The sequence below is a fragment of the Taudactylus pleione genome, unplaced genomic scaffold (genome assembly GCF_031769625.1).
Source record: "Taudactylus pleione unplaced genomic scaffold, aTauple2 ptg000310l, whole genome shotgun sequence".
NCBI classification, from domain to species: domain Eukaryota; kingdom Metazoa; phylum Chordata; class Amphibia; order Anura; family Myobatrachidae; genus Taudactylus; species Taudactylus pleione.
The window spans coordinates 1,371,067-1,397,592 of record NW_028284711.1 but is presented as its reverse complement, the minus strand read 5'-3'; the positions used below and the strand labels follow the sequence as shown (position 1 = coordinate 1,397,592).

General features: G+C 45.6%; 1 protein-coding gene across 3 annotated transcripts in view; it reads right to left on the bottom strand.

Moving 5' to 3' along the window:
* Nucleotides 1–26,526, bottom strand: part of PDE4B (phosphodiesterase 4B) — a 521,027-nt gene that overhangs the window by 208,590 nt on the left and 285,911 nt on the right. The window contains exon 1 of one of the 3 annotated variants that reach the window (XM_088442381.1): nt 24,464–24,969. The exons of the other annotated variants lie outside the window; for them this stretch is intronic. Within the exon in view, the coding sequence (XP_088298507.1) occupies nt 24,464–24,510 (47 nt within the window). The 5' untranslated portion in view covers nt 24,511–24,969. Of the gene's footprint in view, nt 1–24,463; nt 24,970–26,526 lie in introns of those variants that run through there. 3 annotated transcript variants of the gene reach the window in all.

Genomic DNA, 26,526 nt, shown 5'->3' with positions numbered 1-26,526 from the left:
ATATACACCTTATACACACACAGCCTGCAGGTCATTATATACACCTTATACACACAGCCTGCAGGTCATTATATACACCTTATACACACAGCCTGCAGGTCATTCTATACACCTTATACACACACAGCCTGCAGGTCATTATATACACCTTATACACACAGCCTGCAGGTCATTCTATACACCTTATACACACGGCCTGCAGCTCATTCTATACACCTTACACACAGCCTGCAGGTCATTATATACACCTTATACACACAGCCTGCAGGTCATTATATACACCTTACACACACAGCCTGCGGGTCATTATATACACCTTATACACACAGCCTGCAGGTCATTCTATACACCTTATACACACAGCCTGCAGGTCATTCTATACACCTTATACACACACACAGCCTGCAGGTCATTCTATACACCTTATACACACACACAGCCTGCAGCTCATTATATACACCTTATACACACAGCCTGCAGGTCATTCTATACACCTTATACACACAGCCTGCAGGTCATTATATACACCTTATACACACGGCCTGCAGGTCATTATATAGACCTTATACACACGGCCTGCAGGTCATTATATACATCTTATACACACACAGCCTGCAGGTCATTATATACACCTTATACACACACAGCCTGCAGGTCATTATATACACCTTATACACACACAGCCTGCAGGTCATTATATACACCTTATACACACACAGCCTGCAGGTCATTATATACACCTTATACACCCAGCCTGCAGGTCATTATATACACCTTATACACACACAGCCTGCAGGTCATTATATACACCTTATACACACACAGCTTGCAGGTCATTCTATACACCTTATACACACACAGCCTGCAGGTCATTCTATACACCTTATACACACAGCCTGCAGGTCATTATATACACCTTATACACACAGCCTGCAGGTCATTATATACACCTTATACACACACAGCCTGCAGGTCATTATATACACCTTATACACACACAGCTTGCAGGTCATTCTATACACCTTATACACACACAGCCTGCAGGTCATTCTATACACCTTATATACACAGCCTGCAGGTCATTCTATACACCTTATATACACAGCCTGCAGGTCATTATATACACCTTATACACACAGCCTGCAGGTCATTATATACACCTTATATACACAGCCTGCAGGTCATTCTATACACCTTATACACACAGCCTGCAGGTCATTATATACACCTTATATACACACAGCCTGCAGCTCATTCTATACACCTTACACACAGCCTGCAGGTCATTCTATACACCTTATACACACAGCCTGCAGGTCATTCTATACACCTTATATACACACAGCCTGCAGGTCATTCTATACACCTTATACACACAGCCTGCAGGTCATTCTATACACCTTATACACACACAGCCTGCAGGTCATTCTATACACCTTATACACACAGCCTGCAGGTCATTCTATACACCTTATATACACACAGCCTGCAGGTCATTCTATACACCTTATACACACCCAGCCTGCAGGTCATTCTATACACCTTATACACACAGCCTGCAGGTCATTCTATACACCTTATACACACAGCCTGCAGGTCATTCTATACACCTTATACACACACACAGCCTGCAGGTCATTCTATACACCTTATACACACAGCCTGCAGGTCATTATATACACCTTATACACACAGCCTGCAGGTCATTCTATACACCTTATACACACAGCCTGCAGGTCATTCTATACATCTTATACACACAGCCTGCAGGTCATTCTATACATCTTATACACACACAGCCTGCAGGTCATTCTATACACCTTATACACACAGCCTGCAGGTCATTCTATACACCTTATACACACAGCCTGCAGCTCATTCTATACACCTTATACACACACAGCCTGCAGGTCATTCTATACACCTTATACACACAGCCTGCAGGTCATTCTATACATCTTATACACACACAGCCTGCAGCTCATTATATACACCTTATACACACACAGCCTGCAGGTCATTATATACACCTTATACACACAGCCTGCAGGTCATTCTATACACCTTATACACACACAGCCTGCAGGTCATTATATACACCTTATACACACAGCCTGCAGGTCATTCTATACACCTTATACACACACAGCCTGCAGGTCATTATATACACCTTATATACACAGCCTGCAGGTCATTCTATACACCTTATACACACAGCCTGCAGGTCATTCTATACACCTTATATACACACAGCCTGCAGCTCATTCTATACACCTTACACACAGCCTGCAGGTCATTCTATACACCTTATACACACAGCCTGCAGGTCATTCTATACACCTTATATACACACAGCCTGCAGGTCATTCTATACACCTTATACACACAGCCTGCAGGTCATTCTATACACCTTATACACACACAGCCTGCAGGTCATTCTATACACCTTATACACACAGCCTGCAGGTCATTCTATACACCTTATATACACACAGCCTGCAGGTCATTCTATACACCTTATACACACCCAGCCTGCAGGTCATTCTATACACCTTATACACACAGCCTGCAGGTCATTCTATACACCTTATACACACAGCCTGCAGGTCATTCTATACACCTTATACACACACACAGCCTGCAGGTCATTCTATACACCTTATACACACAGCCTGCAGGTCATTATATACACCTTATACACACAGCCTGCAGGTCATTATATACACCTTATACACACAGCCTGCAGGTCATTCTATACATCTTATACACACAGCCTGCAGGTCATTCTATACATCTTATACACACACAGCCTGCAGGTCATTCTATACACCTTATACACACAGCCTGCAGGTCATTCTATACACCTTATACACACAGCCTGCAGCTCATTCTATACACCTTATACACACACAGCCTGCAGGTCATTCTATACACCTTATACACACAGCCTGCAGGTCATTCTATACATCTTATACACACACAGCCTGCAGCTCATTCTATACACCTTATACACACACAGCCTGCAGGTCATTATATACACCTTATACACACAGCCTGCAGGTCATTCTATACACCTTATACACACACAGCCTGCAGGTCATTATATACACCTTATACACACAGCCTGCAGGTCATTATATACACCTTATACACACACAGCCTGCAGGTCATTCTATACACCTTATACACACACAGCCTGCAGGTCATTATATACACCTTATACACACAGCCTGCAGGTCATTCTATACACCTTATACACACGGCCTGCAGCTCATTCTATACACCTTACACACAGCCTGCAGGTCATTATATACACCTTATACACACAGCCTGCAGGTCATTATATACACCTTACACACACAGCCTGCGGGTCATTATATACACCTTATACACACAGCCTGCAGGTCATTCTATACACCTTATACACACAGCCTGCAGGTCATTCTATACACCTTATACACACACACAGCCTGCAGGTCATTCTATACACCTTATACACACACACAGCCTGCAGCTCATTATATACACCTTATACACACAGCCTGCAGGTCATTCTATACACCTTATACACACAGCCTGCAGGTCATTATATACACCTTATACACACGGCCTGCAGGTCATTATATACACCTTATACACACGGCCTGCAGGTCATTATATACATCTTATACACACACAGCCTGCAGGTCATTATATACACCTTATACACACACAGCCTGCAGGTCATTATATACACCATATTCACACACAGCCTGCAGGTCATTATATACACCTTATACACACACAGCCTGCAGGTCATTATATACACCTTATACACCCAGCCTGCAGGTCATTATATACACCTTATACACACACAGCCTGCAGGTCATTATATACACCTTATACACACACAGCTTGCAGGTCATTCTATACACCTTATACACACACAGCCTGCAGGTCATTCTATACACCTTATACACACAGCCTGCAGGTCATTATATACACCTTATACACACAGCCTGCAGGTCATTATATACACCTTATACACACACAGCCTGCAGGTCATTATATACACCTTATACACACACAGCTTGCAGGTCATTCTATACACCTTATACACACACAGCCTGCAGGTCATTCTATACACCTTATATACACAGCCTGCAGGTCATTCTATACACCTTATATACACAGCCTGCAGGTCATTATATACACCTTATACACACAGCCTGCAGGTCATTATATACACCTTATATACACAGCCTGCAGGTCATTCTATACACCTTATACACACAGCCTGCAGGTCATTATATACACCTTATATACACACAGCCTGCAGCTCATTCTATACACCTTACACACAGCCTGCAGGTCATTCTATACACCTTATACACACAGCCTGCAGGTCATTCTATACACCTTATATACACACAGCCTGCAGGTCATTCTATACACCTTATACACACAGCCTGCAGGTCATTCTATACACCTTATACACACAGCCTGCAGGTCATTCTATACACCTTATACACACAGCCTGCAGGTCATTCTATACACCTTATACACACACACAGCCTGCAGGTCATTCTATACACCTTATACACACAGCCTGCAGGTCATTATATACACCTTATACACACAGCCTGCAGGTCATTCTATACACCTTATACACACAGCCTGCAGGTCATTCTATACATCTTATACACACAGCCTGCAGGTCATTCTATACATCTTATACACACACAGCCTGCAGGTCATTCTATACACCTTATACACACAGCCTGCAGGTCATTCTATACACCTTATACACACAGCCTGCAGCTCATTCTATACACCTTATACACACACAGCCTGCAGGTCATTCTATACACCTTATACACACAGCCTGCAGGTCATTCTATACATCTTATACACACACAGCCTGCAGCTCATTATATACACCTTATACACACACAGCCTGCAGGTCATTATATACACCTTATACACACAGCCTGCAGGTCATTCTATACACCTTATACACACACAGCCTGCAGGTCATTATATACACCTTATACACACAGCCTGCAGGTCATTCTATACACCTTATACACACACAGCCTGCAGGTCATTCTATACACCTTATATACACAGCCTGCAGGTCATTCTATACACCTTATACACACAGCCTGCAGGTCATTCTATACACCTTATATACACACAGCCTGCAGCTCATTCTATACACCTTACACACAGCCTGCAGGTCATTCTATACACCTTATACACACAGCCTGCAGGTCATTCTATACACCTTATATACACACAGCCTGCAGGTCATTCTATACACCTTATACACACAGCCTGCAGGTCATTCTATACACCTTATACACACACAGCCTGCAGGTCATTCTATACACCTTATACACACAGCCTGCAGGTCATTCTATACACCTTATATACACACAGCCTGCAGGTCATTCTATACACCTTATACACACCCAGCCTGCAGGTCATTCTATACACCTTATACACACAGCCTGCAGGTCATTCTATACACCTTATACACACAGCCTGCAGGTCATTCTATACACCTTATACACACACACAGCCTGCAGGTCATTCTATACACCTTATACACACAGCCTGCAGGTCATTCTATACACCTTATACACACACAGCCTGCAGGTCATTATATACACCTTATACACACACAGCCTGCAGGTCATTATATACACCTTATACACACAGCCTGCAGGTCATTCTATACACCTTATACACACGGCCTGCAGCTCATTCTATACACCTTACACACAGCCTGCAGGTCATTATATACACCTTATACACACAGCCTGCAGGTCATTATATACACCTTACACACACAGCCTGCGGGTCATTATATACACCTTATACACACAGCCTGCAGGTCATTATATACACCTTATACACACACAGCCTGCAGCTCATTCTATACACCTTATACACACAGCCTGCAGGTCATTCTATACACCTTATACACACACACAGCCTGCAGGTCATTCTATACACCTTATACACACACACAGCCTGCAGCTCATTATATACACCTTATACACACAGCCTGCAGGTCATTCTATACACCTTATACACACAGCCTGCAGGTCATTATATACACCTTATACACACGGCCTGCAGGTCATTATATAGACCTTATACACACGGCCTGCAGGTCATTATATACATCTTATACACACACAGCCTGCAGGTCATTCTATACACCTTATACACACACAGCCTGCAGGTCATTATATACACCTTATACACACACAGCCTGCAGGTCATTATATACACCTTATACACACAGCCTGCAGGTCATTCTATACACCTTATACACACACAGCCTGCAGGTCATTATATACACCTTATACACACACAGCCTGCAGGTCATTATATACACCTTATAAACACAGCCTGCAGGTCATTCTATACACCTTATACACACGGCCTGCAGCTCATTCTATACACCTTACACACAGCCTGCAGGTCATTATATACACCTTATACACACAGCCTGCAGGTCATTATATACACCTTACACACACAGCCTGCGGGTCATTATATACACCTTATACACACAGCCTGCGGGTCATTATATACACCTTATACACACACAGCCTGCAGCTCATTCTATACACCTTATACACACAGCCTGCAGGTCATTCTATACACCTTATACACACACACAGCCTGCAGCTCATTATATACACCTTATACACACAGCCTGCAGGTCATTCTATACACCTTATACACACAGCCTGCAGGTCATTATATACACCTTATACACACGGCCTGCAGGTCATTATATAGACCTTATACACACGGCCTGCAGGTCATTATATACATCTTATACACACACAGCCTGCAGGTCATTATATACACCTTATACACACACAGCCTGCAGGTCATTATATACACCTTATACACACACAGCCTGCAGGTCATTCTATACACCTTATACACACAGCCTGCAGGTCATTCTATACACCTTATACACACACAGCCTGCAGGTCATTATATACACCTTATACACACACAGCCTGCAGGTCATTATATACACCTTATACACACAGCCTGCAGGTCATTCTATACACCTTATACACACGGCCTGCAGCTCATTCTATACACCTTACACACAGCCTGCAGGTCATTATATACACCTTATACACACAGCCTGCAGGTCATTATATACACCTTACACACACAGCCTGCGGGTCATTATATACACCTTATACACACAGCCTGCAGGTCATTATATACACCTTATACACACACAGCCTGCAGCTCATTCTATACACCTTATACACACAGCCTGCAGGTCATTCTATACACCTTATACACACACACAGCCTGCAGGTCATTCTATACACCTTATACACACACACAGCCTGCAGCTCATTTTATACACCTTATACACACAGCCTGCAGGTCATTCTATACACCTTATACACACAGCCTGCAGGTCATTATATACACCTTATACACACGGCCTGCAGGTCATTATATAGACCTTATACACACGGCCTGCAGGTCATTATATACATCTTATACACACACAGCCTGCAGGTCATTATATACACCTTATACACACACAGCCTGCAGGTCATTATATACACCTTATACACACACAGCCTGCAGGTCATTATATACACCTTATACACACACAGCCTGCAGGTCATTATATACACCTTATACACCCAGCCTGCAGGTCATTATATACACCTTATACACACACAGCCTGCAGGTCATTATATACACCTTATACACACACAGCTTGCAGGTCATTCTATACACCTTATACACACACAGCCTGCAGGTCATTCTATACACCTTATACACACAGCCTGCAGGTCATTCTATACACCTTATACACACAGCCTGCAGGTCATTATATACACCTTATACACACACAGCCTGCAGGTCATTATATACACCTTATACACACACAGCTTGCAGGTCATTCTATACACCTTATATACACAGCCTGCAGGTCATTCTATACACCTTATATACACAGCCTGCAGGTCATTATATACACCTTATACACACAGCCTGCAGGTCATTATATACACCTTATATACACAGCCTGCAGGTCATTCTATACACCTTATACACACAGCCTGCAGGTCATTATATACACCTTATATACACACAGCCTGCAGCTCATTCTATACACCTTACACACAGCCTGCAGGTCATTCTATACACCTTATACACACAGCCTGCAGGTCATTCTATACACCTTATATACACACAGCCTGCAGGTCATTCTATACACCTTATACACACAGCCTGCAGGTCATTCTATACACCTTATACACACACAGCCTGCAGGTCATTCTATACACCTTATACACACAGCCTGCAGGTCATTCTATACACCTTATATACACACAGCCTGCAGGTCATTCTATACACCTTATACACACCCAGCCTGCAGGTCATTCTATACACCTTATACACACAGCCTGCAGGTCATTCTATACACCTTATACACACAGCCTGCAGGTCATTCTATACACCTTATACACACACACAGCCTGCAGGTCATTCTATACACCTTATACACACAGCCTGCAGGTCATTCTATACACCTTATACACACAGCCTGCAGGTCATTCTATACACCTTATACACACAGCCTGCAGGTCATTCTATACATCTTATACACACAGCCTGCAGGTCATTCTATACATCTTATACACACACAGCCTGCAGGTCATTCTATACACCTTATACACACAGCCTGCAGGTCATTCTATACACCTTATACACACAGCCTGCAGCTCATTCTATACACCTTATACACACACAGCCTGCAGGTCATTCTATACACCTTATACACACAGCCTGCAGGTCATTCTATACATCTTATACACACACAGCCTGCAGCTCATTATATACACCTTATACACACACAGCCTGCAGGTCATTCTATACACCTTATACACACAGCCTGCAGGTCATTCTATACACCTTATACACACACAGCCTGCAGGTCATTCTATACACCTTATACACACAGCCTGCAGGTCATTCTATACACCTTATACACACACAGCCTGCAGGTCATTCTATACACCTTATACACACAGCCTGCAGGTCATTCTATACACCTTATACACACAGCCTGCAGGTCATTCTATACACCTTATACACACACAGCCTGCAGGTCATTCTATACACCTTATATACACAGCCTGCAGGTCATTATATACACCTTATACACACAGCCTGCAGGTCATTCTATACACCTTATATACACAGCCTGCAGGTCATTCTATACACCTTATACACACAGCCTGCAGGTCATTATATACACCTTATATACACACAGCCTGCAGCTCATTCTATACACCTTACACACAGCCTGCAGGTCATTCTATACACCTTATACACACAGCCTGCAGGTCATTCTATACACCTTATATACACACAGCCTGCAGGTCATTCTATACACCTTATACACACAGCCTGCAGGTCATTCTATACACCTTATACACACACAGCCTGCAGGTCATTCTATACACCTTATACACACAGCCTGCAGGTCATTCTATACACCTTATATACACACAGCCTGCAGGTCATTCTATACACCTTATACACACCCAGCCTGCAGGTCATTCTATACACCTTATACACACAGCCTGCAGGTCATTCTATACACCTTATACACACAGCCTGCAGGTCATTCTATACACCTTATACACACAGCCTGCAGGTCATTCTATACACCTTATACACACACACAGCCTGCAGGTCATTCTATACACCTTATACACACAGCCTGCAGGTCATTATATACACCTTATACACACAGCCTGCAGGTCATTCTATACATCTTATACACACAGCCTGCAGGTCATTCTATACATCTTATACACACACAGCCTGCAGGTCATTCTATACACCTTATACACACAGCCTGCAGGTCATTCTATACACCTTATACACACAGCCTGCAGCTCATTCTATACACCTTATACACACACAGCCTGCAGGTCATTCTATACACCTTATACACACAGCCTGCAGGTCATTCTATACATCTTATACACACACAGCCTGCAGCTCATTATATACACCTTATACACACACAGCCTGCAGGTCATTATATACACCTTATACACACAGCCTGCAGGTCATTCTATACACCTTATACACACACAGCCTGCAGGTCATTCTATACACCTTATACACACAGCCTGCAGGTCATTCTATACACCTTATACACACACAGCCTGCAGGTCATTCTATACACCTTATACACACAGCCTGCAGGTCATTCTATACACCTTATACACACAGCCTGCAGGTCATTCTATACACCTTATACACACACAGCCTGCAGGTCATTCTATACACCTTATACACACACAGCCTGCAGGTCATTCTATACACCTTATACACACATCCTGCAGGTCATTCTATACACCTTATACACACAGCCTGCATCTCATTCTATACACCTTATACACACAGCCTGCAGGTCATTCTATACACCTTATACACACAGCCTGCAGGTCATTCTATACACCTTATACACACACAGCCTGCAGGTCATTCTATACACCTTATACACACACAGCCTGCAGGTCATTCTATACACCTTATACACACACAGCCTGCAGGTCATTATATACACCTTATACACACAGCCTGCAGGTCATTATATACACCTTATACACACAGCCTGCAGGTCATTCTATACACCTTATACACACACAGCCTGCAGGTCATTCTATACACCTTATACACACACAGCCTGCAGGTCATTCTACACACCTTATACACACATCCTGCAGGTCATTCTATACACCTTATAAACACACACAGCCTGCAGGTCATTCTATACACCTTATACACACACAGCCTGCAGGTCATTCTATACACCTTATACACACAGCCTGCAGGTCATTATATACACCTTATACACACAGCCTGCAGCTCATTATATACACCGTATATACACAGCCTGCAGGTCATTCTATACACCTTATACACACATCCTGCAGGTCATTCTATACACCTTATACACACACAGCCTGCAGGTCATTCTATACACCTTATACACACACAGCCTGCAGGTCATTCTATACACCTTATACACACAGCCTGCAGGTCATTCTATACACCTTATACACACAGCCTGCAGGTCATTCTATACACCTTATACACACAGCCTGCAGGTCATTCTATACACCTTATACACACACAGCCTGCAGGTCATTCTATACACCTTATACACACACAGCCTGCAGGTCATTCTATACACCTTATACACACACAGCCTGCAGGTCATTCTATACACCTTATACACACAGCCTGCAGGTCATTCTATACACCTTATACACACACAGCCTGCAGGTCATTCTATACACCTTATACACACAGCCTGCAGGTCATTCTATACACCTTATACACACACAGCCTGCAGGTCATTCTATACACCTTATACACACACAGCCTGCAGGTCATTCTATACACCTTATACACACAGCCTGCAGGTCATTATATACACCTTATACACACAGCCTGCAGGTCATTAAATACACCTTATACACACACAGCCTGCAGGTCATTCTATACACCTTATACACACACAGCCTGCAGGTCATTCTATACACCTTATACACACATCCTGCAGGTCATTCTATACCTTATACACACAGCCTGCATCTCATTCTATACACCTTATACACACAGCCTGCAGGTCATTCTATACACCTTATACACACAGCCTGCAGGTCATTCTATACACCTTATACACACACAGCCTGCAGGTCATTCTATACACCTTATACACACACAGCCTGCAGGTCATTCTATACACCTTATACACACACAGCCTGCAGGTCATTATATACACCTTATACACACAGCCTGCAGGTCATTCTATACACCTTATACACACAGCCTGCAGGTCATTCTATACACCTTATACACACACAGCCTGCAGGTCATTCTATACACCTTATACACACACAGCCTGCAGGTCATTCTACACACCTTATACACACATCCTGCAGGTCATTCTATACACCTTATAAACACACACAGCCTGCAGGTCATTCTATACACCTTATACACACACAGCCTGCAGGTCATTCTATACACCTTATACACACAGCCTGCAGGTCATTATATACACCTTATACACACAGCCTGCAGCTCATTATATACACCGTATATACACAGCCTGCAGGTCATTCTATACACCTTATACACACATCCTGCAGGTCATTCTATACACCTTATACACACACAGCCTGCAGGTCATTATATACACCTTCTACACACAGCCTGCAGCTCATTCTATACACCTTATACACACAGCCTGCAGCTCATTCTATACACCTTATACACACAGCCAGGTCATTCTATACACCTTATACACGCAGCCTGCAGCTCATTCTATACACCTTATACACACACAGCCTGCAGCTCATTCTATGCACCTTATACACACAGCCTGCAGGTCATTCTATACACCTTATACACACACAGCCTGCAGGTCATTCTATACACCTTATACACACACAGCCTGCAGGTCATTCTATACACCTTATACACGCAGCCTGCAGGTCATTATATACACCTTACACACACGGCCTGCAGGTCATTATATACACCTTACACACACAGCCTGCAGGTCATTATATACACCTTACACACACGGCCTGCAGGTCATTATATACACCTTATACACACGGCCTGCAGGTCATTATATACACCTTATACACACGGCCTGCAGCTCATTATATACACCTTATACACACGGCCTGCAGGTCATTATATACACCGTACACACACAGCCTGCAGCTCATTATATACACCTTACACACACAGCCTGCAGGTCATTATATACACCTTATACACACAGCCTGCAGGTCATTTTATACACCTCATACACACAGCCTGCAGGTCATTCTATACACCTTATACACACAGCCTGCAGCTCATTCTATACACCTTATACACACAGCCCGCATGTCATTATATACACCTTATACACACACAGCCTGCGGGTCATTCTATACACCTTATACACACACAGCCTGCAGGTCATTCTATACACCTTATACACACACAGCCTGCAGGTCATTCTACACACCTTATACACACAGCCTGCAGGTCATTCTATACACCTTACACACACAGCCTGCAGGTCATTCTATACACCTTATACACACAGCCTGCAGGTCATTCTATACACCTTATACACACACAGCCTGCAGCTCATTCTATACACCTTATACACACAGCCTGCAGGTCATTATAAACACCTTATACACACACACAGCCTGCAGGTCATTCTATACACCTTATACACACACACAGCCTGCAGGTCATTCTATACACCTTATACACACAGCCTGCAGGTCATTCTATACACCTTATACACACACAGCCTGCAGCTCATTCTATACACCTTATACACACAGCCTGCAGGTCATTCTATACACCTTATACACACAGCCTGCAGGTCATTCTATACACCTTATACACACAGCCTGCAGGTCATTCTATACACCTTATACACTCTATACACCTTATACACACGGCCTGCAGGTCATTATATACACCTTATACACACGGCCTGCAGGTCATTATATACACCTTACACACACGGCCTGCAGGTCATTATATACACCTTACACACACGGCCTGCAGGTCATTATATACACCTTACACACACGGCCTGCAGGTCATTATATACACCTTATACACACGGCCTGCAGGTCATTATATACACCTTATACACACAGCCTGCAGCTCATTATATACACCTTATACACACGGCCTGCAGGTCATTATATACACCTTATACACACGGCCTGCAGGTCATTATATACACCTTACACACACAGCCTGCAGCTCATTATATACACCTTACACACACAGCCTGCAGGTCATTATATACAACTTATACACACAGCCTGCAGGTCATTCTATACACCTTATACACACAGCCTGCAGGTCATTATATACACCTTATACACACACACAGCCTGCAGGTCATTAAATACACCTTATACACACAGCCTGCAGGTCATTATATACACCTTATACACACAGCTTGCAGCTCATTCTATACACCTTATACACACAGCCTGCAGCTCATTATATACATCTTATACACACAGCCTGCAGGTCATTCTATACACCTTATACACACACAGCCTGCGGGTCATTCTATACATCTTATACACACAGCCTGCTGGTCATTCTATACACCTTATACACACAGCCTGCGGGTCATTCTACACACCTTATACACACAGCCTGCAGGTCATTCTACACACCTTATACACACAGCCTGCAGGTCATTCTATACACCTTACACACACAGCCTGCAGGTCATTCTATACACCTTATACACACAGCCTGCAGGTCATTCTATACACCTTATACACACACAGCCTGCAGCTCATTCTATACACCTTATACACACAGCCTGCAGGTCATTCTATACACCTTATACACACACACAGCCTGCAGGTCATTCTATACACCTTATACACACACACAGCCTGCAGCTCATTATATACACCTTATACACACAGCCTGCAGGTCATTCTATACACCTTATACACACAGCCTGCAGGTCATTATATACACCTTATACACACGGCCTGCAGGTCATTATATAGACCTTATACACACGGCCTGCAGGTCATTATATACATCTTACACACACGGCCTGCAGGTCATTATATACACCTTACACACACAGCCTGCAGGTCATTATATACACCTTATACACACGGCCTGCAGGTCATTATATACACCTTATACACACAGCCTGCAGCTCATTATATACACCTTATACACACACAGCCTGCAGGTCATTATATACACCTTATACACACAGCCTGCAGCTCATTATATACACCTTACACACACAGCCTGCAGGTCATTATATACACCTTATACACACAGCCTGCAGGTCATTATATACACCTTATACACAAAGACGGCAGGTCATTCTATACACCTTATACACACAGCCTGCAGGTCATTATATACACCTTATACACACACACAGCCTGCAGGTCATTATATACACCTTATACACACAGCCTGCAGGTCATTATATACACCTTATACACACAGCCTGCAGGTCATTATATATACACCTTATACACACAGCTTGCAGGTCATTTTATACAACATTTTTTATAATTTTGTGCATCAAAGTTTGTGTACAGTCATTAAATTAATTTATGTTTCATATACACCTTATACACAGAGCCTGTAGGTAATGTTATACAATATTTTACATAATTTTGTGCCTTAAACAAAGTCTGTGTACATTGAATCATCAGAAAGCAAAGGTTTCACTATCTCAGTCATGCTAAAAAAAAAAAAAAAACCTGTAGTTCTGAATATTCCATATTTTGGAAAATTTGGATATGGGAGACTCAACCTATAATACTATATTGAACATCTTGATCTGACACCAGCCTGAGCGTATTTTCTGTCACAAATCAATGCAAATGTGCAACATTATAGCTAGTCAAAGGAAACGTGTTTACTGAGACTGAAAGTATTAAGGTCCCTACACAAGGGGCGATCCGTGCCGACCGCCCGATATGCCACTCCCCCCCCTTCATAGCGCTGCATTGGATTGTCAGTCGATTTGCCTGATCTTTTGAACATGCAGAAAGATCAGGCGAAGAGACGGACGACCCCACCATAGCGTGCAATGCACGATATAGTGTATAAAGATGGAACGATATTGCTGATTTATCGTTGCAATCCGTCAGATCGTTGGCAATATCGTTCCGTGTGTAGGGGCCTTTACTTCTGTCAAGAGTTGGAAGCCCTAGCTGATGCAGACTTGTCTACCATCTGTTGAAATATTGTCCTCCAAGCAGATGAGAGATTAACTGAACACTGCATCAGTGTATTGTAACCTAGCTCAGGATTGACTCGTCTTGCTTCATAAAGAATGTCTTCACTCATATTTTCTTTAAAATCAAGCCCGGGTCGACTTAGTAACTGTCAGTGCAGGAGCAGTGTGACAGTTGATCCTCTGACTCCCTGCTCTTCCATTGGAGATCTGCCTGCCCCCCCACTGGTACATATCATCCTGTGCCTTCAGATCAGTGCAGTTTTAGGCACTGGAAGACATCCTGAGCAAACTTGTTTAAACAAAAATTTCAAAACAGTGACTGCATGACCTACTTGGTGGGCACCATGTAGACTTTCATGGCGCTGACGAACTTCAAACATAGCCAAAATCCTAATCCTGGTCAAACTAGACCACCATGCCAAATTTGGTGGAGCTAGGTACAAAGGGCCTGATTCAGAGCCGCTCGTAAGCGGCCTCTCGTTCGCTCCGAACGATCTTTGCCCAACTGCGCATGCGTACGGATCGTTATATGCATGCGCGAACCAGTCAGTGCGGTCAAAATTCATGTGCTCGCATAATAGCGAATGCCTGATACTTTGAGTGACAGAATGAGGCGTATGTGGGTGGTAACAGGGGAAGGTGCTTGAAAACGGGGAGTGGAGATCAGAACGCAGGCGTGCTTAAAGGTCAAAACGGGCGTTTTATGGGTGTGCATAATTAAAACAGCAGCGTCATTGACACGTCACTGGGTTATTTTATAGCCAGAACTGCTCGCAAGATTGTGGTAGCAAAAACCAACCACAAGAATAGCGAGCAGTTCATACGCTGGTCGATGTACTCGATTAATCTAATAAATAGCGGACATGACGTAGGATGCGAGCGGCCAGGGGGCGTATTTTTCCCAAAAACGACCGCAAGTTTTGTTCGCTCGTTCAGACCTAGAGGCGTGAACAGACCACAAAGAGCGAACGGTTGATTTGAATAGCCACCCCTATTTTCTGGACGAGCGAGCGTTAATTGCGTCCGGCTCTGAATCAGGCCCAAAATTCTGACTGTGCATAAAGGACAGACAGACAGACACACACAAACACTTTCTCGCTTATTATATAGCAATATACCTCCAGATATGCTGTTTGCATCAGGGACGGTGCATGGTCTCACAATACCTAGGACATGACCTCCAACAGGCCCATGCAGTCGGGACAATGTACTGGACTAAAGCCGGGTACACATCACACAGGATGTAGTCAGCATCCCGGCAGACAGGATGGCGACGGTCTAAATACCGGCGCCGGAATCCCGACAGCAGTCGGGATCCCGGCCCCAGAATCCCGAAGATAAGTATCGGGGGTTAGGTGGAGGGTTGGGTTTAGGGGTTAGAGTTAGGCACTAGGGGGAGGATTAGGCACTCTGGAGGGGGGATGGTTAGGTTTAGGGTGCAGGGATGGGGAGGTTAGGTTCAGGTACTGGGGAGGGAGGGTTAAGGGTTAGTGTTAGCATTAGGGAACTTACCTGTTAATGTCAGATTGTGACTGTCGGGATACCACTGTCGGTATTCTGACAGCCGGCATCCCATACCCATTACACAATGTACCCACCATAAGAGAGACAGGACCTCATTCAGAGGCGGTCGTTAGATGCAAGCGGTCGCACTGAATCAGGGCGGCCGCTTGCGTCCTGAACGGCCGCCTCCTTTTCGATCGTTAAGCTGTGGGTTACCACCCACAGCTTAACGACCGACCAGGTTGATGTTCGCGATGGTGATCACCATCGCGACCATCGGGGCTTACGACCAGACCCTAAAGTTGGGTTTCGGCACTCGTAAGCCCCAGGGAGCTTCCTGCTCTGATAGAACAGGAAGCTCCCCACTGACATCACTGCTGATGTCAGTGCGGCCGCCCACAAAACGGCAAGCGTTCATTAAGGAACGCCTCCATTTTGCAAACCACCCTCCCTGGCCTGCCTACCAAACGGGACAAGCTGTCGATCAACATCGACAGCCGCCCCTTTGGTAACGAGCTCCGGAGCGACAAGTTTCTCTGTTGCTCTGGGGTTCGCGCACACGCAGTGCGGCCGCTACACGTGCGCAGGCCTAACCATCGAGTCGGTTACGAGCACATCGGTGCTCGCAACCGACTCTGAATAAGGTCCACAGTCCCTTAAAATTGGGACTGTGTCAACAGATGTTGAGAGTTAAACTATCTGCTAAGTACTATAATGAATTGGAGATTAAGCTCATATCAATTTAGTGTTTTGTAGCTAGAGCTAGTATTCATACAAAGCAGCCTATCAAATTCACTAGGAGCCTGCAACTTCACAAAATGCCTCATGCCTCAATTTGGTCATTGATTCCTAGTGAATGGATATGCTGCATTCTCATGAATACTGCTTTAGCACATAGGACCTCATTCAGAGCCGGTCGCACAGAGCGTGCGGTCGGTCTGAATGAGGGGAGGACCTCTTGAATTTTCAAGACGTCCTCCTTTGCAGTGGTAAGGCTGTGGGTTAACACCCACAGCCTTACGACCGCCGAAGGTGATGGTCGCGATGGTCAAGACCATCGCGACCATCGGGGCTTACGACGAGACCCTAGGGTAGTGTCTCCCTTGTCGTAAGCCCTGGAGAGCTTTCGGCTCTGTCTGAGCCGGAAGCTCTCGACTGACATCACTAGTGATGTCAGTGGGGCCGCCCCCAAACGGTAGGCGTTCCCATGGGAACGCCCCCATTTGGGCTGCCACCCCCCCGGCCCGCCTTCCTTCCAAACGGGGCGAGCTGTCAATCAACATCGACAGCTCGCCCCCTTTGGATCGAGACCCGCTACGACCGACAGCGCCGCATGCGCACGATGGCGCCGTCGCCGTCGTGCGCATGCTCTGTGGGGGGCCATCGACCCGGTCCAAGCGCATCGGCGCTAACGACCGGGTCTGAATGACCCCCCATAATCTCCTCCAGTGTGTAGGCATCAAGTACACATTAATCCCACGTTGCAGCGACTTCATTAGCCGAGGGCTGCGGAGTTAACAAACTTTCAAATAAACAGCAGTTTGTGTGTAAGAGATGTCAGTAAATGTCAACGTATTATAAACTAAACTGGCAACAGCGAGTCAGTAACACATGGAACTGAAGAACCAAGTCACCTGTGCTCAAGCACGGATATCCTTAAAACCTGGACTGTAATGGGTGGACTTTGGGAAACTCAGCACTATGGAATATGCTAGCGTTATATAAGTAAATGTTGATTAAATTGGAAATAGATCAAAGACGTAACCTTATACGATAGGATCACGGTGCGCAAAATGCTTTATCTCATGTTTTACTGACTCACTATTGCTAGTTTTGTTTATAGGAAGTTTGCGGTCACTGGCATTTCTTACGCCATCAATACTGGGGGTTTTCACATTTGTACACGCAAAAGAGGAACCAGCTGGTTTCTCATTCACATCTCACATTTTTATTTGTTTATGTCAAGCCTGCGAGTTCTATTACCGTCCCTGGCAGAGATGCCATACCGTAAGCCATCTCGTGGCTTGCGCCGTTAGGAAACCGCCAATCTCTGCGTGCGGTCGCTTGCCCTGGAGGTACATCTTGTCCCGCAACGTTGGCGAGCAGAACAATCTAACCAATGCTACATTTCAGTGAAATACTAATCTATGTCACTGAATGTACACGATCAAACCACGGATATCATTTCAGAACATTTGTCAGTGACACATATGTCACAACACGGGCAGTGACGTCAGGAGCAGGAACACGCTGTAAGCTGGATTGAACTGATAAAACGAGAACTTCTGCTGCATGAGATGGGTACATTTCTCCAGCGTGTTATGAAACTGCTACGCTGCTCTGGAGCAAACGGAATCAGAGCTTGATAAAGACCCCCACGGGGCTCCTAGGCAAGATACTGGTTTGGGGCCGCTACCATCCCCATTGGTAAAAATAACTAAAAAACACACATACTGTATAAACATGTTAGCGTAAGCGTCGTCTGGGCCTAGGCTGCATGATCGATGATCCCATCTGGACTGAATCCCGCGGTCAGCTGACCCTATTGTCATTGTATCCACAGAGGTGAAGGTCCCAAATGTCATTCTACCAAATCAGGGATGTGCTCCATTTATTCAGCATCCAGGCTGGCACAGTGAGCAGTATGAACTGAAGTGTGAAGATATTGTGCACGTCTGTTGTGGGGAGGCAATCGGGAAGCCGACTGCCTAAATACCGGCAGCCGGCTTCTCGACTGTCTTATCCCGGCAAGGGTGAAATGCCGGGCGTCTAGATGTAGACGCCCGCATTTCCCCGACGCCGGGAGACCGGCGCCCGGCATCACGAACGTAGTGATGCCGGGCGCCGCGAGCGGACAGCCGCGGGGGGGAGGGTTAGGTTTAGGGTTCCCGGGGGGGGACTTAGGGTTAGGCACCCCCCCCCGGGAGGGTTAGGGTTAGGCTAGGGGGAGGGAGGGTTAGGGTTAGGCTGGCCACACATCTAAAGATTATCTGTCCAACCAGCCAACTAGTAGATTGGTTGGAATGAAAATCTGGTAAGGAATACAATCAGCAACTTGCTCCCAGACGCTGAAAAATGGACCAAAACTGTTGTATGAACAAATAGTTTAGATCAAACTTAACAATTTAACAAACTTGTCTGAACGACCATTTTCATCTGTTTTCTGGCATTTAGGAGTAAATTGCTGATCATCATTTACTCCCATACGTTACCAGATTTTCATTCCAACCAATCAACAAGTTGGCTGGTTGGATGTAAGTTGTTCTAGTGTGTGGCCAGCTTTAGGGTTAGGCACCCCCCCGGGGGACTTAGGTTTAGGCAGCAGGGAAGGGGGTGGTTAGGGTTAGGCACTTAGAGGGGGGATTAGGGTTAGGCACTTGGGGGGGAAGTTAGGGTTAGGCACCCCTAAGGAGGGTTAGGGTTAGGGGGGTTAGGTTAGTGGATACTTACCTATCCACGATCTGGATTTCCAGCGCTGTCGGGCTTCCGCTGCGTCGCACTCTGCTTCTGTCGGGCTGCCGCTGACGGGAATCGAACCACCGGCCATGCGGCCGACGGTATTTCATACCAATTCCCTGTTGCGCAGCACCTGCAGAGATCATTGGCGGATTGGGTGCTCCTTTCCCTTAGCCCTGTTTGTCTCCTGGTTACAATAGGGAAGGAACACTGAGTTGATAACGTATTATGATAGTACTCACACTGCCCGGACTTGGAAAAGTTTTCAAAACATATCATTTGTCCTCCCGATAACGCACAGCTCATCTCAGATCATGGGACGCTAAGCCTGATTCCCTACGGATCGCAATTGCGATTACGCACGTAGTCTCACTGCGATAGTGTGCTAATGTCTGCGATCGCTAAGCCGTCACAGCACTACATAAGGACGCCCACCTTACCTTACACACATCCGTAATACTTAGCAAGACTGCGAAACCATCGGTAACAGTGAGTACCATCGCAGCCTCACGCGCACTTACACAAGCTCTGACCTTACTCGGGAATTGCTGACCTCGTTGCACGCTGCGAGTGCACAAGCATGTGTGGCATCGCAATGGCTAATTTATGCACGACCCTGTAACAGCGTTCAAATGCACTGGCACGCCTGCGTTTCGCGCCCCCCAGTCACCACCCCCATTCGGTACTTCCTGTACTTCGTAGTCACTGCGAACGCAGTACAGAGCGCAGTGGGGTGTTCACGCACGCACACTGCGTTGCATACACAAGGCAACAATCGGCCGATTGCGTGCCTAATCGCAGTTGCGATCGCTGCTGAGTCAGGCAATCTGTCCGACATTATCCGTAACATCTATAAATACGTATTAATTAAACCCATTCCAGCCCAACCAAGTCCGTACGCCGAATGTGAAAATGAATGAACTCCCTTTCTGTGAGGTAGATCATCTACCCACACAGACCTACAAATATCTTTATAGAACAGGACACATTGTCCTGAACTCTGCACAATCCTCCTTGCACAGCACTAAAACTGCAATCTAATACCCCTGTTACACCAGAGCAAAAACCTGGGTTATTGCGGGGTCTACTCGGGTGGCGGCTCAGTGTAAAAGGGTCCCTGGAAAATAACCCAGGTCAAGTGACCCGGCAATTCAACCCAGGTAACTACCAGGGTTGGACCCAGGATGGACCTGGGCAATGGTGCAGTGTAAAAGGTGCAACCCGGGTTATACTACCTGGGTCATGCCTAAAATGAGCCGATTGGTGGTTGTGGAGCAGTCACCTCCCACTTTTTATGACCTCACAGGTTTAGCAGGGCAGACCCGGGTTCAGTGTGAACAAGGTTGACCTGGGATTAACCCAGATCGATGGTGCTGTGTAAATGGGGTCGGACCTGGGTTTTTGGTGGAAAAGAGGTATAATTAGGATGCATGACCTATCCACACACACTTGAGTGACACAATTAGTGACAAGTGAACATAAACAGGTGTCATTTTCCTGCACACACCTATCCAAGTGACAAATTCACTAATCACCCAGTATTTCCAACACAAAACATTGCAATACATTGGCCCTCATTCAGAGCCGTACGCTCTGAGCAGAGCGCACGCTCTGCATGAGGGCCGGGCTCCTTTTTCATGGAGCGTCCTCCTGGACGCTCGTATAGCTGTGGGTCACCACCCACAGGCTATACGAGCGTGCATTTTGATGGCCGCGATGGTCGTGACCATCGCGACCATCGAAATTGCGAGCCGGAGCCTGCGGTTGAGGTTTTCAACCGCAAGCTCCGGAGTGATTTTGGCTCTATCAGAGCCAAAATCACTCCCACTGACATCACTAGTGATGTCAGTGGGCCGGCTTCTGACGGGAGGCGTTCCCGTGGGAACGCCCCCGTCAGGGAGGCACGCCCCCGGCACGCCCACCAAAGGGGGCGTGCTGTCAATCAACATTGACAGCACGCCCCCTTTGATCGGACACAACGAGCGAAGGAAAGTCCTTCGCTCGTCGTGTCTGGCGCATGCGCACGACGGAGCTCCCTCCGTCGTGCGCATGCTCAGTGCAGACCATCGACCCACTTGCGAGCGTACAGCCGCTCGCGAGTGGGTCTGAATCAGGCCCATTGTCTTGATACTTGAGTGTATACTGTACACATACACACACACGCTTATATATATATATATATATATATATATATATATATTAGTTATATACATACATATATATATATATTTACAGTGCATCCAGAAAGTGTTCACAACGCTTCACTTTTTCCACATTTTGCTATGTTACAGCCTTATTCCAAAATGGAATAAATTCCTTTTTGTCCTCAATATTCTACTCACAATACCCCATAATGGCAACGTGCAAAATGTTTTTTTGAGATTTTTGCAAATGCAATTAAAAAAAAGAACAACAACCACTAAGAAATGGTTGACCCATCTGTCTGTCGCAACAGTGGGTGCTGTTGGTGGAAGGGGTGCGCTCCGGCTCCCGCTGCGCATGGCGGCGAGGCAACAGCCATTCACAATGACATATATATATATATATATATACACACACACACACACACATACAGCACCGATGGTGTAATGGTTAGCTCGTAAGCGGCCGCTCGTTCGTTCCGAGCGATGTTTGCCCAACTGCGCATGCGTACGGATCGTAATACGCATGCGCGAACCAGTCAGTGCGGCCGAAAATCGTTTGTTTGCTAAATAGCGAATGCCTGCTATTTTGAGTGACAGGAGGAGGCGTATGTGGGTGGTAACAGGGGAAGGTGCTTGAAAACGGGGAGTGGAGATCAGAACGCAGGCGTGCTTAAAGGTCAAAACGGGCGTTTTATGGGTGTGCATAATTAATACAGCAGCGTCATTGACCACGTCACTGGGTTATTTTATAGTCAGAACAGCTCGCATGATTGCGGTAGGAAAAAGCAACCACAAGAATAGCGAGCAGTTCATACGCTGGTCAATGTACTCGATTGATCTAATAAATAGCGGACATGACGTAGGATGCGAGGGGCCAGGGGGCGTAGTTTCCAAAAAACGACCGCAAGTTTTGTTCGCTCGTTCAGACATAGAGGCGTGAACAGACCGCAAAGAGCGAACGGTTCATTTGAATAGCCACCCCTTTTTTCAGAACGAACGACCGCAAATAGCGTCCGGCTCTGAATCAGGCCCATAGAGTGTAAGCTCCACTGGGGCAGGGACTGATGTGAATGGCCAAATATTCTCTGGAAAGCACTGCGGAATATGTGTGCGCTATATATAAATAACTGATAATAATATATAAATAGCTTTAAAAGTTTTGCAACTTACAATGCACATGTCCTGGAACCCACAGTGCCTGACAGAGATGGGAAGCCATTCATGATTATAATGTGTGATATATATATATTTACACACCCACACATGAATTAATATATACGTTTTGCAACTTACAAGACATAATTTTAGTGGCTCCAAACAGGACTCTAGGGTCTAAGTACTAAGCCTTGGAGAGAGATAAAGTGTACAGAGTTAAAGTACTAACCAATCAGCTCCTGACAGAAAGTGACTGGTTGGTACAATATCTCCATCCAAGACCCCAATGATACATTTGGTCACTGCACCTCCCTTACACCATCCCCTGAAGTGATGCACGGTGTTAGTAACATACCAGATCCACGAGTGTCGACGACTTGGGAATTCCTTAACAGTCAGCATGTCTGGTGCCGTCCCTGGCAGGGGCAGAGATATAACCCCCCACCACCAGCTCCGTGGCTCTGCTGCTGCCGCCCCGTGTAGTCACTTCTCCAGTCCAGACCCCCAGCTGGAGACCTACATGGAAGCCGGCGATGTCCTCCCAGCACCAGGCATAGGGGAAAGTACTGAGACACTTGTTTACTTTTACTTCTCCCAGGCAGGAGGATTCCAAGCTCCGGCTTAGATCTGTTCTGAATAAATCCTTTTCCGTTGACTGGCTGAGAAGTTTATGAAGAAGTCGGAGGTTCTGTTTTCTGACAGAGCCTTTGTTTCTTTTTCCAGGTACTGTACAAGCCTTATAAGTAAAGAACAAAACCCGTTTTGAGGTCATCTGCCAAAGTCCACATGACTGAGATTAATCAAGTGAAATTTCATTTTTCCTACTCTCCGCATCATGTCAGGAGCTGCGGTGCGTCCTGTTTGACTAGTTCTACATTGTTTAACCTACTGAATGAGAACTCAGCAACACCTAACACATGGGATCATATTTCCTGAGTGACAAAACCTAAAAGCCCCAGTGCAGCCAGCAATGGGAGACCGGCGTGCAATCTCCAGCAACGCCTGTAGTGCTAAGGACTGGTGTGTAACCCGTTCAGTGCCATGCATGGGGGACAAGTGTTTGAAAATTATTGAGGGGGGGGGTGCCCACATACCCCTCCCCCATATGACTGAAAAATGCCATGTTTGGACAGAGGGCCTGATTCAGAGCCAGACGCTATTTGCGGACAGTCGTTCCAAAAAGGGCTATTTAAATTGAGCGCTCGCTCTTTGCGGTTTGTTGACGCCTCTATGTCTGAGCGAGCGAACGAAAAATGCGCTCGCTATTTTGTAAAGACGCCCCTTTGCCGTTCGCATCACACGTCATCTCCGGTATTTATTAGATTAATCGGGTACATCGAAAAGGCGTCTGAACTGCTCGCAGTGCTTGTGGTAGGACTTTTTACCGCTATCACTGCGAGCAGTTCAGGCTAAAAGACAACCAAGTGACGTGGTCGATGACGCTGCTTTACTAACTATGCACTCCCAATAAACGCCCTTTTGACCGTTTGGCACACCTGCGTTCGGATCTCCACACCCCCGTTTTCAAGCACCTTCCCCTGTTACCACTCACAAACGGTACATTCTGTCAATCAAATTAGCAGCCCCTCGCTGTTTTGCGAGCGTACGATTTCCGACCGCAATGACTGGTTTGCCCATGCGCATTGCGAACCATACGCATGCGCAGTTGTGCGAACATCGCTCAGAGCGAACGAGCGGCCGCTTACGAGCGGCTCTGAATCAGGCCCAGAGTTTGCAGTAGCACAAATTTTGTGTGTGCTGCACCCACACAGCTGGCTCCTATATAGTACAATAACTCATCTTCCCCATCATCCTGGACATCCCCGGTCTCTACAGAGTTAATAGAAAAACAATAACCTTCTGTTTTTATTTCTTATTTCCAACTAGCGGGATGATTATTGTTACTACTGCGGAGCTCGGCCTTGTGTATTATTCTACTTCTCAGTTTTGGTTTGTGAGGAAATCTACTGACCTCAAGAAAACATCTGCTTAGCCCTAAGTGACTGTGTGCTTCCGGCTATTAGGAGGCTTGGCACAATCCTCGTAGCTGTGTGCGGTACATGTGCGCTGCTGCTGCTGCGCTTCCTGGGACTTTTACCACGATGAACGCAATGAAAAGTGTGAAACGATTTGTAATGCTGGTTCTCCTGCGTCTTCCTTCTGTATAACATGTATTTATTATAACAATAACAATATTTATTTCATTTGATCTTGTACTATAGTTCTAATAATGTTTTATGGTGGTTTCATAGCGCTTAAAATAGCAGTCATTACAAGGTATGAGTAATATGATAAATAGGTTAATAGTGTACCATATCTTCCAATATTCCCGTGGCCCTCATAGAGCACTGCATTCACTGCAGCGGTGTCACTAGGGAGGTACAGGGAGTGCGGACCGCACCTTCCGATGGGGGTGAC